This window comes from Diabrotica undecimpunctata, chromosome 6, assembly GCF_040954645.1.
Source record: "Diabrotica undecimpunctata isolate CICGRU chromosome 6, icDiaUnde3, whole genome shotgun sequence".
Lineage (NCBI taxonomy): Eukaryota > Metazoa > Arthropoda > Insecta > Coleoptera > Chrysomelidae > Diabrotica > Diabrotica undecimpunctata.
In genome coordinates this window covers 107,850,382-107,869,483 of record NC_092808.1, presented here as the reverse complement: position 1 = coordinate 107,869,483, position 19,102 = coordinate 107,850,382, and the positions used below count along the sequence as shown (strand labels likewise).

At 34.1% G+C, this 19,102-nt stretch overlaps 1 protein-coding gene across 2 annotated transcripts in view; it reads right to left on the bottom strand.

Annotated features, from left to right (window-relative positions):
* js (jiangshi) overlaps nt 1-19,102 on the bottom strand; it is a 200,977-nt gene that overhangs the window by 34,229 nt on the left and 147,646 nt on the right. For both annotated transcript variants that reach the window (XM_072535088.1, XM_072535089.1), the window contains exon 2: nt 856-927. In XM_072535088.1, coding sequence (XP_072391189.1) covers nt 856-927 — 72 coding nt within the window. The remainder of the gene's footprint in view (nt 1-855; nt 928-19,102) is intronic.

The following is a 19,102-nucleotide window of genomic DNA, read 5'->3' as shown; positions in this document are numbered from 1 at the left end:
AGGACTCTGGCTGGGAATCACTACTTGCTGAGAGTTTGTTGGATACGCAAAGATATTAGTGAATTTTTACGTCTGGGCTACAATTGTAGCCCGTGCGCCTAATCACGTAAGTATTTTTTATGTTCTGGTGAATTCTCTATTACCATAAAATTTGTTTTTTTTTACAGAAAAATAGGAAAATTAACATTGCAAAAAACAGGAAAAGTAATTTTGGTTTTAAAATTTTCAAGGAGTACCTCTACTAAATTGTATCTATTTTTTATTTTAATTTATAATTTTTGATTTTCTATTCGAATCTATCTTTTGCAGGAAATTTGAGTATTATAATGTCCCAAGAAACGAGGAGGCGTGTTGAAATATCCACGGATCCATCTGTTTGGATGCACTGGTGTGACGAACTCGAAAGTGAAGATAGTGAGGCAGTGGATAGTGAAGATGAAACGTAAAATCCTGAAGAAGAAAATATAAATGAAAGCAATCATGATTTTGTATCGAAACAAGAGTATAGTTACATCACAGATGATGAGAGTGATATTAAACAAATAAATAAGTGGTTTGTGGGAAAGGACAAAAAAACGAAATGGAGAAAAGAAACACCTAATGTTAACGTCAGAACCAGAGCTTATAACTTAGTAACCCATTTACCTGCTTCGAAGGGACTTGCTAAATATGCAAAATCAGGTATTGAGTGTTTTAATCTTTTACTTGATGAGTCGTTCAATACGTTCAATAAAATTGTTTGCTTGACTGAAGTAATTTATAATTATGTAATCTAATTTAATTTTAAACATTTAATAATTTCTATTAAAAGTAACAAAAATCAATATGTTAAGTATAAAATGGAGTCTCATTTACCTGACATCCTTTATCAACATCTGCATAGTATCCAGTTGTGCGACCCAAACATGAAAAATTTGTCTGCGAGTTCTGAAAAGGAAAAAATATAATTAAACGTTTGGTTTTATAGAAATTTAATTAGGACTATAAAATAAAATAATATACGAGGCCATTTGTAAAATAAGGTTCACATGAATTTTAAAAATAGACAGCCTTATTTTTTTGTTGAGTGTTTTTGATAAATGTGACGTTATATTGTTAGTTCGTTCATTTATATTATTTCAATAGTAGTCCTACTAGTTAAATTACGTTATGGACCGTTCCTACTCTTAGTATATATGTTCCAATACTCAATGTTCCAATTATTATCGATTTTTTTCTTATAGTAAGTCCGGAGATTCTTCGCACCATCTTACTTTTTACTTGCCATCATCCAGCCTTCATTTGTCATGTCCACTGCTGGACATAGGCCTCCTTTAAACTTCTCCATTCTTTACGATTTTGAGCTTTTTGTTGCCAATGTTTGGTGATAAGCCTGATGTCGTCAGCCCAACGTGTAGGTGGTCTTCCTCTACTACGTTTGTCGGCTCTTGGCCTCCAATTTGTAATTTTGCTCGTCCATCGTGAGTCGTGCATTTTCGCTATACATTCGAAAAATATTCGCTTATTCTGTCCCGCAACGTCACTCTCAACATAGACCGTTCCATTCGTCTCTGTGCCAGTCTCAATTTCAAAGCCGTAGTCTTGGTTAGAGTCATAGTTTACGTCAAATAGGTCATGACCGGTAATACGCATTGGTCAAATACTTTTCTTTTGAGGCTAATTGGTATGTTGGCTCGAAGTGTGTCTCGCAATTTTCGAAAGGCTGCCCATGCTAAAGTAATTTGTCTTTTGATTTCGCATGTTTGGTTATCCGCGGTGATTCTTGTTTCATGACCCAAAATACGCATATTTCTCCACCAGTTCTACCACTTTGTCTTGAATAGTTAAATGGTTATTGGGGACCATATTTGTCATAAACTTAGTTTTAGTTAAGTTCAATCTGAGGTCCACCTTCGAACATGCAAAGTCCAATTCATTTAACATATCTGTGGCTTCTCCTAAATTATCTGTGATAAAGACAATGTCATCTGCGAAACGGATATGGTTAAGCTTTTCGCCGTCTATTGTTGGGTTTTATCGTGTATGGTGTATCTTAACAGTCATAGTGGTATTTTTGTAAATATTAAAAACTTTAAAACCGCGATGCCAGATTAGGCATCCATAAAGGATCTTTAATGCAGTAGTTTCTTCTTGCTTTCTACATCCTGATGCTGTTGACCTTATTGGTCATCATCATCATCCTCAATCATACACAATACAAATGTAACACACAAACACAATACACGAACGCTCATTCACACACAAACGTTTAAGCACATACAAATACTACAGAAACAAACACAATAGTGTGACTTTAATGGTAATGAAAATTACAAAAATGTTATTTTAATTACAATTAATTGTGGCTCAATACCATATAAACACGATATTTAAGCATTTTATTAATCTTATGCGTAGTAGTACAGAGATATGAATATTGCAAAAGTATCTGGATTTAATTAACAGCTGGATCCAGATATGGAAATAAGGTGCCGAATTGAAATGACTAGATGTGCGTTTCCAACGCAGAAAATGTTAAAATGGTCAAGACCATTTTATTAAGTAAATAAAGTGGAGTGGAAAAACTAGAAATTGTGTATTTTAATAAATAATATGGTAGTATCGATGTATTCCAAAATTAGAGTGAGCTCAAGAATTTCAAAATTTTATTTCGGTTAAATCAAGATTTCTGTTTTACCCAGATTTCACCCTTACACCTATGTTCAAAAAATGATAGGATAAGGACAAATAAAATACTAAATAATACTACATAAGTATACGTCTTAAAAAAGGAATGAAGAATAGTATTTATTTAAAGCGAGGTTGTTACCTTGTTTAGTTGTATATAATAGTAAGTATATAAAAAGTTACCAGAATTTTACTGATATGTGTTAAATGTATATATAAAAATAGTAATTTAAGAAAAAATACCTTGAAAAACCTTTAATTCTATTCAGAAAACATGTAAATGATCAGTCGTAATAATATAGCACAGAGTGCACGAAGCATGCAATCAATTTATCAATTTTCTACTATTACCGAAGGATTTACAATTTACATGAGAAACTCTTTGTCAGATCTAATTGATCGATCAGTAAAATGCTGTTTAATTTGTCTGTAGACGTGTCAATCGGCTGTTAGGTTCTTTGCTTGATCTTTTTTATTGATCACTTCCGCCATTGTAGTGATAGATAATGTATGTCGGCGTTTTGTTCTTTTCTTTTTTCGCACGAGAAAGGATGTTTCCATGGAATGTTTTAATAAAGCTTGCAATTATACAACCAAATAAAGACTGATGTGACATTGGGGAAATATATCGATCTATTGTATTGCAGATGTGTTACTCGGACCAGTGGCGTATTGAGGCCACGTTAACAGTGCTAAAATTAATATGTTTTATTGAAAAAAAATTAAAAACAATATTGAAAGTAATTTTTTAACGGAATGCATAGATGACATTAGTTTTTGTTATTGTTACAACAATGTGAACTTAAAAAAGAGGAATTATGTAAGGTCCATTCGCTTAGCTCTGGAATATTTTGACAGATTCATAGTCGGAAACCTACAACATAAAAATTCCCACCTTTCCGATTAATAGCTCAAATTAATATACTTACTATTGTAGACATTTTCCATTGAAAAAAGAAGAATTATTCTAATTAGTGGAAGTGTATATACTAAACCCATAAAATTTTCCCTGTATATTTAAAATATAATGTTTGAGGTGTTATAATTTAATATATTGTAGTAAATATTTATAAACTGGATATAAACGGCTGTATTAATACAAGATCAATGCAAATATGTGCATATGCGGATGATGTTGCCATAATAAGTCGCAACAAAAGGGTATTAAGCGAAACAGTTATAGAACTGAAACCAGAAGCTGCTACGGTTGGTCTATATATAAATGAAAGCAAAACAAAATATATGGAGTGCACAAAATCGAATGAACATGAGAATCTGAAAGTAAACAACCATACCTACAAATATGCCTCCACTTTTCCCTACCTAGGCTCAATAATAAATGACAACAACAACATCAGTCAAGAAATACAAGCACGGATTCTTAGCGGTAATAAGTGCTTTTATGCATACAAAGACTTAATGAAAAGTAAGTTACTGAATCGTGAGTCTAAGCTGAGAATCTACAAAACAGTAATTATAATGTGAAACGTGGACCCTCTCAACCACTGATGAAAATCAACTGAGAATATTTGAGCGCAAAATACTAAGGAAGATATTTGGACCAACCCAATACAGCGATGGTTCGTGGAGAATTAAAATGAACCACGAGCTGGATGAACTAATGCAGAGCGCAGATATTGCCAGATTTGTAAAGTCACAAAGACTAAACAGGCTTGGTCACCTAGAAAGAATGCCAGATAATCGAGCTGTATAAGTAGTCCAGAGATGGAAGCCCCAAGGAAACAGAACAAGAGGAAGGCCCGTAAAAGATGGATAGACGACGTAGAGAGGGATCTTAAAACCATGCACATCAGGCAGTGGCGAAGGAAAGTATCCGACAGGGCAGAATGGAAGAACATTGTTAAGCCGGCCAAGACTCACAAAGGGTTGTAGCGCCATTAGAAGAAGAAGAAGAAGAGTAAATATTTATATTATTCGCATTGTTTATTTTAGTTAATATGGTTTTATTGTTTTATTTTTGTTTTATTCTTTGTTAGTTCTATGTAGTTAATTAGTTATTTCTATTTTGAATTTTCTTATTATGGATAGTCAAAGTTTTCCACTTGTTCCATCAGCTAATGCGTTGGCAAGTTTTTCCTTAATAAATATGATAAATGTTTTTTAAAAGTTAATAAAGGTAATCCAATTGCACAAAGGTTTATTCAAAATACCTACCATTTTTTAAAATTATTTGCCGAATGAAACCCTGTTGAGGTAAGTTAATCATTAAAATATATTTATCGAATTATGTAAATGTTACAGTTACAAATATTCTTAATAATGTAGCCAAATTAAATAAAACGAGTGGTTCGAATTTATATAAATATATTTATTTATAAGTTTACAGCACGAAAATATCTACTAAACTTAACTTATAGAAGGCATGCTTATATATAAAAGTTATTATGTACTAGAATATTCTGGCGTAGTCCACCTCTAATTCGTTTTCTTGTCGGGTAGAACTCTCCAGCGGTCGACAGTTCCCGTCGCTTCTAGAAGGACAGATCATCCTCGTCCCGGCCTGCAACCGTTATATGGGCTACGTAGAATGCATGTTCGTAACACTATTGCACAAAGGTTTATAGTCTGTCAAAAAGTAACTAACTTCGCAAAAAAATAATTACTAAATTCACTAGACAGTTCGGACTGGGATTAGCGAACCGACTATTATATTCCTATTTTACTAACCTTATAATTTAGATTATTATTTTTGTACACATACAATTTAAACGGTACAGATAGTACAACAAAACTTTTAAATAGAATACAAAACTGCACACTCTTCCGTATTAGTATATGTGAGTATATTTTTTTTTTGTTTTAATGGCATAGGCAAGTGCCATACAGCCAGTCACAACATGAAAATTTTCTACCTAGAAAGAATAAAAAGATAATATAAATTTAAAACTTAAGTAGCATTACAAATTTTAAGCATTAAAATTATTATTAGGGATAAGGTTTCTCGTCTAGGGACCCATCAAGACATTGCTTTTAAGACAAACTAGATTGGGTCACGGATAAAAGGTAATAACAAATGGGGTAAAACAGAGGTTCGGATTCTAATTACAGTAAAATATTAAGCTTACTTTTGCAAATAAATTCCATCAAACATTCATTTACAACTCTTATATTTAGAGATAGCAGATAGCACATATTGTACGGAGGAAAAATTTTGATGTTGACTAAATTTTTTATTATATAAATCACCTTCTTTTTGACAGTCTGGACATAAATTTGAATTTACGATTTTTAGTTTGGACAGATGACTAGGATAGCAGGCGTGTCCAAATTTTATTCTAATTATGGATGTTATTCGCTCCGTGCGTGACTGACGCGACACCTACCGCCTTCATCTGACAGTTTTGGACCTACCAATTTTCAGGTTAAACATATGACATATGTTTGACATTATTAAATACATGCGAATTGACAATTATTAATAATTAACTTTTTAATTATATTTTTTTAGTTTATGTACAAAATAAATGTAATGTTATGTGATATTTACTTTTTCATATTCATAGCACGAATCCATCTTTTTCTTTTCACTAATTTATATGTAATCTTTGGGAACCTATAAAAACTACACTTACTATTTTTGCTATTATTAGCACAATTAAATACGCAATATGTATTTGCACACATTTTTGATAAAATTTATGCGTAAAAAGGTAGGGCCAATTTTGTCATACTTCGCCGCTACACACGCTGGCATCGTTTTAAAGTACCTCTACCATGGTCACGCACGGAGCGAATATACCTTCGTGGAACAGAATAATTTTTAAACCAGTAATCACTTGGGATTAAAGGCTGTATAGAAGCATATTGCGAGGAAGACTGCGTACTATATATATGCCAAGATTGTTTCCATTTACTATTGATATTATTTTTAAATTATTGTTAATGCGTCTTGTCTACAGATTTCGTGATCAGCTTGCGTTCCGGTATCAATGGCCTTTTTAGCTAATATGTCAACATGTTCGTTGTATTTAAGACCTATATGTGCTTTAACCCACAAAAAATGAACAACTCTTCTGATTTTATAAAGGTCATAAACAAGTTTTTTAATTTGAAAGACATATACCTATATTTGAGTTATTACTAGGAAAATTTAAAGTTTTAATGGCTAACATAACAGACAATGAGTCAAATACTATTGTAACAGATGTATTCTGAGTGTTTTCAAAATATCTTAAAGCTTTATATATTGCTACAGCTTCAGCACTAAAGATTGAAAAACTAGGATTTAGTCGACAAAGTTTTTCTGTATTAGTTGATGGAATGTAGAAAGCACACCCAGTACCAACAATAGACTTTGAGGCATCCGTATAAATAACTAAAGAGTCTGACAGACTAGATAAACAGGACCTCAAAATATTCGAGCTAACAGTCATAATGATGATTTAAAGTCATAATCAAAATTTGTCAGGCTTCTAAAAGCCTCACAAAGTGGAGGTGAGTTCTTAAGTCTCCAATATCGATTAGTTAAATCTTCTTCGTTCAGTTTTCTGATATTTGAGTAGAGAGTAGTGTTACGATTTTGTATATTAATAACAAACTTTTGACTGAGGTATTCTCTTCTATAACCCAAGGGATTTTCTAGAGCTTCCACATGTAGAGCATTAATAGGCGTCGATTTCATGGCACCCAAACAAATACGCAATGCTGCGTTTTGAAACACATCTATTGTTTTCAAAATATGTTTACTTGCTAAACCATATAATATGCATCCATAATCGATAATTGATCTAATATAAGATCGGAAGAGAAGCAAAGAAGTTTCCACATCTGCACCCCACCATGTTTTTGTAATTGATTTGACGAAATTTAGACCCTTCTTATGTGAATATATTCCAGTAAATATTTAGCTTTGTAATAAGCTCAGTTGATTTTGGCTAAATTTCAATACCTCCTTTTTTATTTTACGTTTTTCAGTTTTCATAGTTACCTACTACAATATTCAACATCAAGAGATGAAGTAGTATTTAAAGTGATGTTTTCTCCGATTTCTAATTTAAATGATCTCAGTTGAGGAAGTTTTATGTTTACAATTTTTCCTTTTATACCGACATCTGGATGGATGGAGAAACAATTTGTCTTCTTTTTTTAACGTGTTTGTGGACAGGCTGAACATTCTGTTTACGAGGTCTACTCTACATATAAACTGTCTCTAGTTATTTACTATCTCAGGTCTATGCAATAACTCTTATTCCTTTTTAGATTTTGACTATCTCCCTATACATTTAGCTGCTTTTTGGTTAGCATGATATATTGAGAAAATAGTAACAGGATTGTTGTCTAACCATTAAATATTGGCCATGCTTTCATTATTTCTAATGTTTGTTCCAGATGTACATCTAGGATTTTTCATAAATATTTTTTTCCGGCGGAAATATACAATTTCGAGAAACTATTTTTTTTATCTATAACAAACATATAGAACCAGTACAAAGATTCCAGTATCTTAGTTGCTGGATAACAAACGACCTTGACCACGAGGTCGAAATACGTGCTCGTATAGAATATGCTAGGTCCGCATTTGAGAGAATGAAAAAATTCCTAATAAACTCTACGTTATCGTTGGATATCCGATACCAATTTGTAAAAACGTTTATTTACTCCATATTACTATACGGAATGGAAACATGTACTCTCGAAAATACAAGTATGAGGCGTATAGAAGCCTTTGAGATGTGGGTTTTTCGAATGATGCTGAAGATCTCTTGGATAGAGTACGTGACCAACAACGAGGTGCTAAGAAGAATGGGTACTGAGAGAGAACTCCCAAATATTGTACAAAACAGAAAAACGAGTTATCTAGGATATATTTACAGACGAGAAAAATATAGCTTCTACGACTTATAATGGAAGGGAAAGTGGAAGGAAGAAGAGGTCCAGGAAGAAGAAAATGCTCCTGGTTGAAGAATGTAAGAGACTGGACAGGCATTGACACACATTCGATACTAAGAACAGCTCAAGATAGAGAGCAATTTGCTGTAGTTATAGCCAACCTTCAGTAATAGAGAAGGCACCTTAAAAAGAAGATTTTTTTAATTGTGCCTGTGCGAAGTAATTAATTCTAGCAAAACTAACCTAGTCAGCAAGTATTATTTTTATAAAATAATGATCTATAAATATATGACCCAGAACCAGAGATCTCATAAACTAAGACAAATTTTAGATGACACAAGATATTTAATAGGGTTCATTTAGGGTACTGTCATCACCATCATCATCTTTGGGTCGACAATCCTTTCTGGATCCTGACCGGCTCCAGTATTCGTCGCCAGTCTGTTCGATTTCTGTCGATCTGTTGCCATCTTCTGATTCCAAATGCTCACTCTTAAATCGGTCACAACTTCATATAACAACCTAATTTGTGATCGGTCTCTGCCCCGTCTTCCTACGACTGACAACAATAAAATTTCAAGAAAAACCTTATCAGGTCATTAATAAATAGTAAATTCTATCAGCATGCTACACTAACGCTTTTGGACTAACCAAAACTGGAAACATTTGAGATGTGGCTATATCGGAGAATGCTTAAGATCCCGTAGGCTGACCGAGTCGCAAATGAAGAGGTCCTCAGAATAATGAATAAGAACCGAGAGGTACTGACCACCATCAAATCTCGAAAGTTACATTTCTTCGGACATATTATGCGAAATGAATCCAGATATGCTCTCCTTCAAGCCATCCTGCAAGGAAAAATATTTGGAAAACGAGGTCCAGAAAGAAGAAGAAGAACATCTTGGTTAAAGAACCTCAGAATCTGGTTCAATACAACATCTGTGCAGCTTTTCTGCGCTGCTGCAGATAAGATAAAGATTGCCATGATGATCGCCAACATTCGTAACGGATAGGCACATCAGAAGAAGTTTCTTCCTGAAGAAGTGAGACAGTTTGTTGCTTTATATATGGCATTAACTAATGGATGCTAGGAATATATATGTTAATTGGGACGATAAAGGACATCGCATAAAAATTTAAATGTTCCAATTGAATTAAAATTTGGGACCATTTTCGCTCTCATCAGACCATCATAAGAGAAAACCTAATAGTAAGTATTTCTACGTTAATTTAATGAACGATGGTGTTAAAATACGAAGTTTTTTTGCATGTATGTACGTGCCTTTAATTGTTAGAATTGGATCATACTGTTTAAAACTACTCTGGTTAAATCATACACCCACATGTGCCTCCGACACTTCGCTTAATAATGATTGTATGTTTGCAAACATCTTAGAATAATTACTTCTCTTATAAAACTAAATTGCTCATTAAAAATATATTTCATAAATAAAATCAACATTGACGAGAAATATTATAACAACAATTATTAAAGTAACACTGTCTATTTACTTTTATTCAAAGATTTTAAATACGAATTATGGTCTGCAGATAATGACTATGTTTGTTTACTTGCTTCTTTCTTGGTATTGAATAAACGATAAATTAAAGACAGGTATTTATATCTGTTTATATAAACAAAATAATTGGATTTGATTTTACCATACTACTACTTTACATAAAAGAGTTAGGTACAGTAGGTGTGATACTTTGTAATTTGTTATTTGTTTTTGAGAATTTTAAAGTTTGATTCACATCTAAAAATGTTAAAACCCATTCACTAAAAGTCTTGTCACGCCAAAACATAACCTAGTAACAATTTACAGTCGTGCTGAGTACTAAATTTATATTTGAACTTTAAAAATACAGTTTAATTCTAATACTAACTGATTTTTGTACATACATGGAAAGGGAAAATAAAAGTAAAAAAACACAAAAAAACTTATAAATACAAATAGACTCAGCACTGCAATACAGTCGCGTTCCACCAGTGCGACAGAGAAAACTGACGCAAAGCAGTCCCTGCATCTCTTTCTAATAGATCGGGTTTATCCACCACGTGACCTTCTCATTGGTAATTTAGGTCACGTGGTAGACAAACCTGGCTAATTAGAAAGAGATACAGGGACTGCTCTGAGTCACTTTTCTCTGTCGCACATCGCTTCAATTCTCCAGACAATAACTTTAAAATTTCTTTGCATCTTCTATGACAATATGATTAGGTACAAGCAAGACGCAAAACTATCAGCAAATTAATTTGCAATAAGTTTGCGGCGAAGGGTATATGAATTTAAAGAATGATGGGAAAATACAGTTTCTAATTACCTGCGAGGGGGAGACAGTTCATACATAACCTCCATATTTCCATGCTTTTTTGAGTTTACCTGGTTTCGTTAATTTCGTGGAATACAGTTTGGTTCCACTATATATGTAAGTGTAGTTTTCTTGCTATTTCTATGTTGTTTTTTTGGCTATAATTCGTATTAACATCTTAACATATCCCTAATACACCGTGCCGATGTAGTTTCCAAGAAGGAGGGGTTCTGAATTGAGTAGGAACTATTCAGTACTTCTTGGAAAACACACTCCTCGGAGGAGGGTAGTTCTCAACCTCAACACGGCGCGTTCCGATGGCTAATAGGGAACACCCTACAGATATGTGGGACAGGTGTGAATAAGTCTTTGCCAAATAAATATCCGCGGATCAACTGAGAGCGTGGCATAATAGGGCAGCAGCTATGTCATTACAGGATTGGAGTGGTAGAGAAAAATCTCCCTATCGGGCTGATACTGAATAATCAAAGGCGGTAATTATGATTTAACCGGTTGTGATACTGCAAAGTAACCGAACGATTACCGGTAAAAGTTATCCCCCATTTGTTGGTCAACAGCTATGGGTGAAAAACTGACATGTGGTAGGGCACTTCATTACCCTGGAGCTAAGAAATTGACTTCAAGAGATGTGGAAAGCCACAGGATGATTACCACATTAAAGATCCGTAAGGATATCCCCAGGACACCACAATGGCTGAAAATCCAAAACAAATGGTCCTCAGTTCCGGGCACCCCTTAAGTGGGGAGAGGGTGCTAAGAATCTCCCGATCAGCCAATAATGTCCCAAAAGGATCGGTACGTGAAACATTCGAAGCATGTACCAAGCAGGCAAAGCAGCAAATACTATTCAAGAAATGGCTCGCCTGAACATAGATATTTTAGGATGCAGAGAAGTTCGACGGCCAAATTCTGGAATAAGAATTATAGATGAACGCCATATCCATTATTCTGCAGACGACACAACAAGAAACAGAAATGGCTTAGCGATAATAGTAAAAAAGGAAATAGTTAAAGCAGTAATAAGATTTAGGCCCATATCAGACAAAGTTGTGCTATTGAAAATTAACTCAAATCCCTCTAATATAAACACCATTCAGGTCTACGCACCGACATCTGAATCCACTGAAGAAGGAATAGAAAATTTCTATCAGACTCTAGAAGACCCTCTAAAACTGACTAAAAAACATAAACTTACTATTATTATGGTCGATTTCAATGCCAAAATAGGACAAGGTACAGTCGAGAATGTCGTGGGGTCATATGGTCTTAGCATAAGAAACGAAATAGACTAATCCAATTCTGCCAAGAGACGGATATAGTTGTAACGAATACATTTTTTAAATTACATCCAAGAAGACTTTATACATGGAGAGCACCCTGTGATACCCCGGGGAAAATGATAAGACACCAAATTGACTTTATCAACATAAACAAAAGGTTTAGAAATTTTATCACCTCAGCAAAAACATATCCAGGCGCAGATATCTTCTCAGATCATGGTCTATTGGTTGCAAATGTCAACATACGACTCAAAATAATTCATAAGAAAATGAGGCCTAAGATAGATATAAGACTACTAAAAGCAAATGACACCCAGAAAAAAGTAAAAACAAAGATTAATAAGAATTTTGTGAAAATAGTTGAAGACACTACTAGAGGCATAGAAGAACAGTGGAACGAAATGGAGACATCTGTTACCGCAATTGCGCATGAAAATCTAAAATCAAAAAGAGAAAAGAAGCAAGAATGGACGATAGATAAAATATTGCAGATTATGGAAGAGCGAAGAAAATTAAAATGTAGAAATGACAACGAATACAAAAAGTTGCATAAGACTATAATAAAGAAGATAAAGGGAGCAAAAGAAGCATGACTGAGGGAGAAATATACGGAAGTTGAAACAATACAACGCAAACATTGAAGAAAGAATATATGCAAGAATTATTCGAAGATGCAGCACGAAATCCAACTAAAATAAACAAATCCTACGGCCTAGAAATAACAAACGAAGAAGTAACTATGGCCATTAAGCGGATTAAAGATGGGAAATCACCAGTACTTGATGAGGTGCATGGTGAAATTTTAAAGCTATTAAAGGCACACCAAATCACAGCTCTTATGAAACTATTCAACATTAGGTATCTACGAGACTGGCTACTATCAATATTCATTCCACTTCCTAAAAAGCCAAACGCTAGAAAATGTGAACAACAGAAGATTAATTAGTTTGATGAGCCATGTACTTAAAATAACCCTTACTATCATTCACTCGCGCATATACACCAAATTAGAAGAACATCTGAGTGAAGTTCATTTTGGATTCAGAGCAGGACTCAGAACGAGGGAAGCACTTTTTAGTTTGCAAGTTCTAATACAGAGAGCCAGGGATGTTAACTGCGATGTGTATGCATGTTTCATTGATTTCGAGAAAGCATTTGATAAAATCCCACATGGGGAAACTAATCGATATCCTAAAAACATCAGGACTCGATGGTAAGGATATAAGACTGATATCAAACTTATAATGTCTTCAACAAAAAGTAACAGTACGATTAGAAAATGAACTATCCGAGATCTTCACAGTCAAAAAAGGAGTTAGACAGGGTTTCATGTTGTCACCGGCATTATTTAACATATACTCTGAAAACATCTTTAGAGAGGTCTTGGATGAATCAGAAGATGAGATTGCTGTAAATGGCTAACTTCTACAATGGCCAAGTCTATATACTTAGCTAGTTCTAACGTCTGGCCCGCTTCTTTTGTTGTAGAAAGGAGACAATTCACAACAATACGGAATTTAGCTTTTAAATAGATATATCATTTATTTATCCTTTTTTTAATAATATCTTCTGGCTGTATCATTTCCTTATAGAATGATATTCCTTGCAACCGTTTATAATCCCAACTTTAAGTAAGACCGTCCAACTTCGAGATCTTCAGTTTTATCTTAATTTATTTTCAAACAAAAGGAAATTCGAAATTAGGTTAGAACATTCTGGCCAAGTTCTAAACTAGCATCATAACTTCAGGATAAAAATTTTGTAGGTTAACCACAAACTGTTGATCTTGCATTGTCAAGCGTATATTTTAGGTTAATCACTGACTGGTAGTCTCTTAACCACAAATAAAATAGCTTTACTTTGTGAAACCGACCATCAGTGTTTAAAGTAGGTAGATTGACTATCTCCTCAGGTGTAGAGAAAAAGTATTTAAAAATGGTAATTGAAATCAGAGAATAATATTTGTATACCTTGTTTGCAGATGAGATAATAATAGCGATGAGTTAGGATAACTTAACATTTACAACTAGATGATCAAAATGTATTTAGACAAAATACTTTTTGCAAATAAATTAAGATTAAACTGAAGATCTTGAAGTTGGAGGAAAACCGGAAGAAGATATTTAAAGTTGGGATTATAAACGGTTGCATGGAATATAATTCTATAAGGAAATGATACAGCCAACAGATTTTATTAACAGTATAAATAAATTATGTTTCTATTCAAAAGCCAAATTCCATTTAAGATAAAAAAACATAAGGATGATAAGAAAAATACACATACATGTATAGTGGAACCAGACTGTATTCGACAAAATCAACGAAACAAGGTGAACAACAAAAAGCATGAAAATATGGAGGGTGCATATGGACCGTATCTCCCTCACCGATAACTAGAAACTTGATTTTTGTATCATTCTTTAAATTCGCATACCCCTTCGCCGCAAACTTACTGCACAATTATTTTCTGATAGTTTCCGTTTTAAACGAGCGGGAAAAGTTCATGCTACCTGTGAAAAGTTTTAAATATAATTTCCACAAGTTATTGTCGGGAGAATTAAAGCCATGGCAGTGTACATAGTGTGCACACCGTGGATGTAAGTCGTACGGTGCGGAAACTTGCACCGTACACAGTGCTCGACTTTGGTGGTGAGCACAACCATGACAGCAGCAGTCTGGAAACGGCAAACCGTCAAAAACTCAACAAATCACGTAAACTGAAGGCCGTTGAAGATATTTGTGAAAAACCCATGAAACTTTTTTAAAAAGAAGTGAACAGTTTTGTGATAAAAACACGTCAAATTTCCACCTATCATGTTGGCCGAGAATAGTACGTCTCTACAAAGAACGACGACTGTATGCAAGGGCTTCCATTCAAAATTTAATTATTTTTTTTATACTTGAAATCCAATCATTTTTCAATTTTTGGAGATTCTAAAAAATATTCAGATATATGCCTATATTAATGTAAGAAGCAGTAGTGTCCCTAAAACAGTATATCGAAGCAATATATCTTAAAAGACATTTTTTGAACATCAACTACGTCGTTTGCAGGAAAAAGATATAACTGTTTTTAAGCTTGTAACAGATATGTCAAGAAGGCATTTTCTTAAGGTTTCAGAAGAAGATTCATTTTCTGGGAGTTTTGTCATGAGCAAGAACTAGTTCCTTAATGGGGTTAGGAGCTAATTTGCGTAGGATTAAAGTGGTTTTAAAGGGTTTAAAGAGCTCGGGAGGCGGTTAACTTACGCCGAATTTATTAGAGATGCCACGGTAATTAAAAAAATGGTAAAAGAAGACTGACTGATACTTATACTCTCCACTTTCGTTCTAATATCTTTACCATCCTTTACATTCTTATTTAGGGTGACTTAGACTTATTCGTACTGTTTAAGGCTTTGTATCACATCTCTTTCTATTTCGATATCTTTCCTAGTGTGTCTTATAGTCATACATTGTGTATTTTGTATGTCTTGTCTAATCTCTAAGCTCTCACCTTTGTTCTAATTAAATATTGTCAATAGTCTTTCCACATTTTTATTGTTTCTAAGACTGCGTCAAACTTTTTTAGTCCTGGATTCACCTACCATTTAGTTGATTTCAGCAAATTTGCTTTCCGGTGTACAGATTTTTGTTTTTTATTTTTATTTCACACTATATGTAATATTTTTTGGTATTATACGTAGGTGATCTGATAACTAATTAGCCTCACCGCTTGATGGTGCCACTATTTCAAGAGAAATCTATTATCGTTCTCGTGGACGGCTATTGCCAAAATTTCAGTAAAATCGGACTCGTGATTCGATTCTTGTTTTTGCAAGTGAAATCATGCAGCGAAATCAAAGAATGCTTAGATGCTGTGTACGGTAAATCTTTTCCTTTGAATGACAACCCTCAACAATTAGTTTAACGAGTTTCAACGTGCACGTCGGTTTTTGATGAGCCACGCCAAGGTGCCTCGAAATCGGCTACCAGGGAGGATAACGTGCGAAAAATCCATGATCTCATATTGGGAGACCGCCAACTGACGGTACGCGAGATAACTGGGACATTGAGCATCTCAAAAGATCGTGTATATCATATCCTGCTTGCATTTTTGGGCATGATAAAGCTGTCGGCGCAATGACCGCCGCGTTTACTCACTTCGGACAACAAGTTTAACCGTGAGACTACTTCATAGCAGTGTTTGACGCTATTTAAACGTAATCCGAAGGAGTTTCTACGTCGTTTCGTAACTACTGATGAAACATGATGGTACACACCCATTGGTACACAGCAGGGATCAAAAAACAGTCAAAACAGTGGCGGCACTCAGCGAACATGTTTCAAAGTAGGTAAGGACTGCCTATCGGCCGAGAAGGTAATAACTATTTTCTGGGATTCACAAAGGGTATTCACAATTCTTGGACCGATTCGACGCCGAATTGCAAAAAAACGACCCCATTTAGAGAAGTAAAAGTGATCTTTTACCATGACAACGGCCCGGCTTATACCTGCGCCGTTACCATGGCAAAATTGGTCGAATTGGGGTACGAACTGTTGCCCCATCCACCATATTCTCTAGGTTTGGCCCCGTGTGACTTCTTTTTGTTTCTAAACTTAAAAGTGGCACTCTCCCGGCAGAAATTTAATTTGAAATAGGAGGTCATCGCCGCCATGGAAGCCTACTTTGCAGACCATGAGTTAGAGCATTGCTTGGTCAAGTGTATCGAGCTAAAAGTAGATGAGTTGAAAAATAAATCGCCACTTTTCCAAAATTTTTGTTTTTCTTTTGTAGACTAAGTACTTATCGGGCCGCCCTAGTATTGTATAGTTTTGTACATTAAGAACTTTTGTGTGCTATTCGTAAACTTTTCACTTTTCTTTTACTTAATGAAATAATTTAAATTTTACTTTAAAAATGAATTTTAATCGGCTTAATATTTTTCTTTTTTTCAAATCTTATTATATTTACACTCGAGAAATAATAAACTATAATAGTTGTCGAAATTAAACGTTAATTAAAGTTGAATTAAAATTTTCAAGCTACCGCCGTCAGTAAAGACGAGCGGCGATCTAAATTGATTGATTAGATCTCGGATGATGCAGCTCCTCTGCGGCATGACCAAGAATATCACCATTAATTACATATTCCATAAAAGTTCTTGGTCTAGAATCTCCAGGTCACCGTGCACAAACTCTTCGAGCGCGGTCGTCGAGGTGGGCGCCAAATAAGTACCACAATCGAAGGCCGATGTTATTGACTAAGTGCGCCGGCTGCTTCGGTGCTTTGCCTTTATGGATGATGTCATAAATAGAAATATTCCTTTTAGAATATAATGCATGATTAATGACAATAGTCTATTTAAACCGTAATAGTTTTAGACAAATTTGAAGATTTCATGGTTATCAATAGTGAACATTGGAAATATATAAGTTATTTAAAATTTTTCAGAACCAATCAGTCAGAAAGGACTAAATTGATTTAACTTTTTTCATTCCTTATGTTTAAGTGCTTTTTTTGGTTTTATTTTTTGTTAATTTTTTAAAAACCTTATTTAATTCTAAAGCGATTCTAAAGTTTTTCGGATTAGCTAGTTTATAATTAAAAAATACATCATACTCCAGTCGTCAGGGACGAAAATGCCACTGATCCTTTAAAAATCATATGAACAAGCTGAATTTTGCCGAACATTTTGGGCTTAAAAAATATGCAAAAAAGTTTACTACTCGTACCTCCGGCTTACCCTTAAAGCACCCCTCGTAAAGGGAAAAACGAACAAAATCGATTGACCGAGTATCTGTACGTCGAAGAAAAAATTTTTTTAAATAAAAATGTAGCGATAATTTTGAATAAAAATGTTTATTAGCACTTTGTATGTACAAAAAACCGTTCTCTCAGAAACAACGGTTGAAGCGACCGGCGATTTTGAATATTGGTTACGGGTGCGAAATAAATTTTAAATAAAATTTGTATCGACTCGATGGTAAAAGTTCGATATCTTTTGATCAGAGTGTTTTATCGACAAAATTTAAAATGCATTTTAAAGATGAAGAGAGCAGCACTCGTATGCAATTTTTGAATTTTGGCGCAATAAAAGTCAGTTTTTAGAAAGGTGTTAAATAAATAAATATTTCGTGATTTTTGCTATTGTTTATGATTCTCATGAGATCAATCAAATGTACCACTTTTATTGTCCGGTGAGTATGGAATTTCCATTGTTAGAGCCAAATCTTCATAACTTATAGCATAAAATTTCAGGTTTGAATTTTGGCAACCAATGTGAGGCATTTGAAATATGACTAAGAACGCTTTCGTGGAGGCAGTTCCCGTGACGTGCGATCGTTTGTAATGTAAAAGTTTAAATTCTGAGTTTTTAGGCATATTTCAAATGCCCCATATTTGCTGCGAAAATCGAAATTTCATATTAAAGGTTTTGATGATTAGGCTCTAGTAATGGAAATTACACTAAGACCGGTCAATGAAAGTTATAAACTTTATTGATTTCATGAGAATCGTAAAAAATGGTAAAAATCGCGCAAAGTTTAATTATTTAACACCGAAAGCTGCACTGTTCACCTTTAACCATTTCGATTTTTGTCGATAGAATACTCTGAACAAAAGATATCGAATTTTATCGTCGAGTTGATACAAATGTTTAAAATTGATTTCGCGCGCGTAACTCACATTCAAAATCGCCGGTCGCTTCAGGCGTTTTTCTGAGAGAACGGTCATTTTACACAAAAAGTGCTAATTAAAATTAAAATTAAAAATTCAAATTTTTGTTTAAAATTATGTCAGCTATATATTTTATTTACAATATTTTTACAGATTCTTGGTAAATCGTTTTCTCCCCCTACGAGGGAGCCTTTTAGGGGGAAGCCAGGTGGTAGGAGTGATTTTTTTTGGGCACAAAATTGACATTCTTTGTAAAATTCAGCTTGTTCGTACGGTTTTTAGAGGCCACATCTCTGACTACTGGACTAGACAT